The 615-nt window shown below is 51.9% G+C and overlaps 1 protein-coding gene across 1 annotated transcript in view; it reads left to right on the top strand.

Annotated features, from left to right (window-relative positions):
- Nucleotides 1–615, top strand: part of LOC119585275 (von Willebrand factor A domain-containing protein 7-like) — a 14144-nt gene that overhangs the window by 8654 nt on the left and 4875 nt on the right. The window contains exons 20-21 of the mRNA XM_037933949.1: nucleotides 39–139; nucleotides 406–586. Coding sequence (XP_037789877.1) covers nucleotides 39–139; nucleotides 406–586 — 282 coding nt within the window. The remainder of the gene's footprint in view (nucleotides 1–38; nucleotides 140–405; nucleotides 587–615) is intronic.

The raw sequence follows: 615 nt of genomic DNA, 5'->3' as shown, positions 1-615 counted from the left end.
CCAAAGTCCCTCAAGGATGCCTACTTCTCCCCCTTCAGAACCAGTACCTCCTACCAACGAGCAGATATTAAACGCAACAGAGACCACAGTCACCATTAGCTGGGACGGCGCCAACACCAAGTGCGTCAGCCAATACCAGGTGCGTTTAAAGTCTCTGTTCTATTCCTGTTATCTCTCTCCCCCTCTCCCTTATCTCCTTGGATGGTTTGCGACTCTCCATTGTTAATTAAGCATCTGGACAACCCTTTGCTTTTTAATGCCATCCACTAAGTCCTATTCTCGTTAAATTTCTCTCGGATTCACGGGAGAGATCTTATATCACCGTCAATTCTCGAGCCACCAGAGGTTCCTCTTTCCTCCCAAGGGCTTCTCGGTCGACCATGCTCATTCGGGTCTCTTCTGCAGATCTGTTACCGACCGTTTGGCTTCACGGCCTCCGAAGTCTGCGAAAGAACGACCCTCACCACTTATAAATTGCGAGGTCTTGAGGCCTGTGCAGCGTACGAGGTCACCATCACTTCGCTGTCTCCGCTGGGGGTCCCGAGCTCCGACTCCCTCACGTTCTTCGTCAACACGGATGAAGCGCGTGAGTTTTGTGAATGGGCGGGGCTGGGT

The sequence above is a fragment of the Penaeus monodon genome, chromosome 19 (assembly GCF_015228065.2).
Source record: "Penaeus monodon isolate SGIC_2016 chromosome 19, NSTDA_Pmon_1, whole genome shotgun sequence".
NCBI lineage: Eukaryota > Metazoa > Arthropoda > Malacostraca > Decapoda > Penaeidae > Penaeus > Penaeus monodon.
The sequence above is the reverse complement of the archived record's forward strand: the minus strand, read 5'-3'. Positions and strand labels throughout refer to the sequence as shown.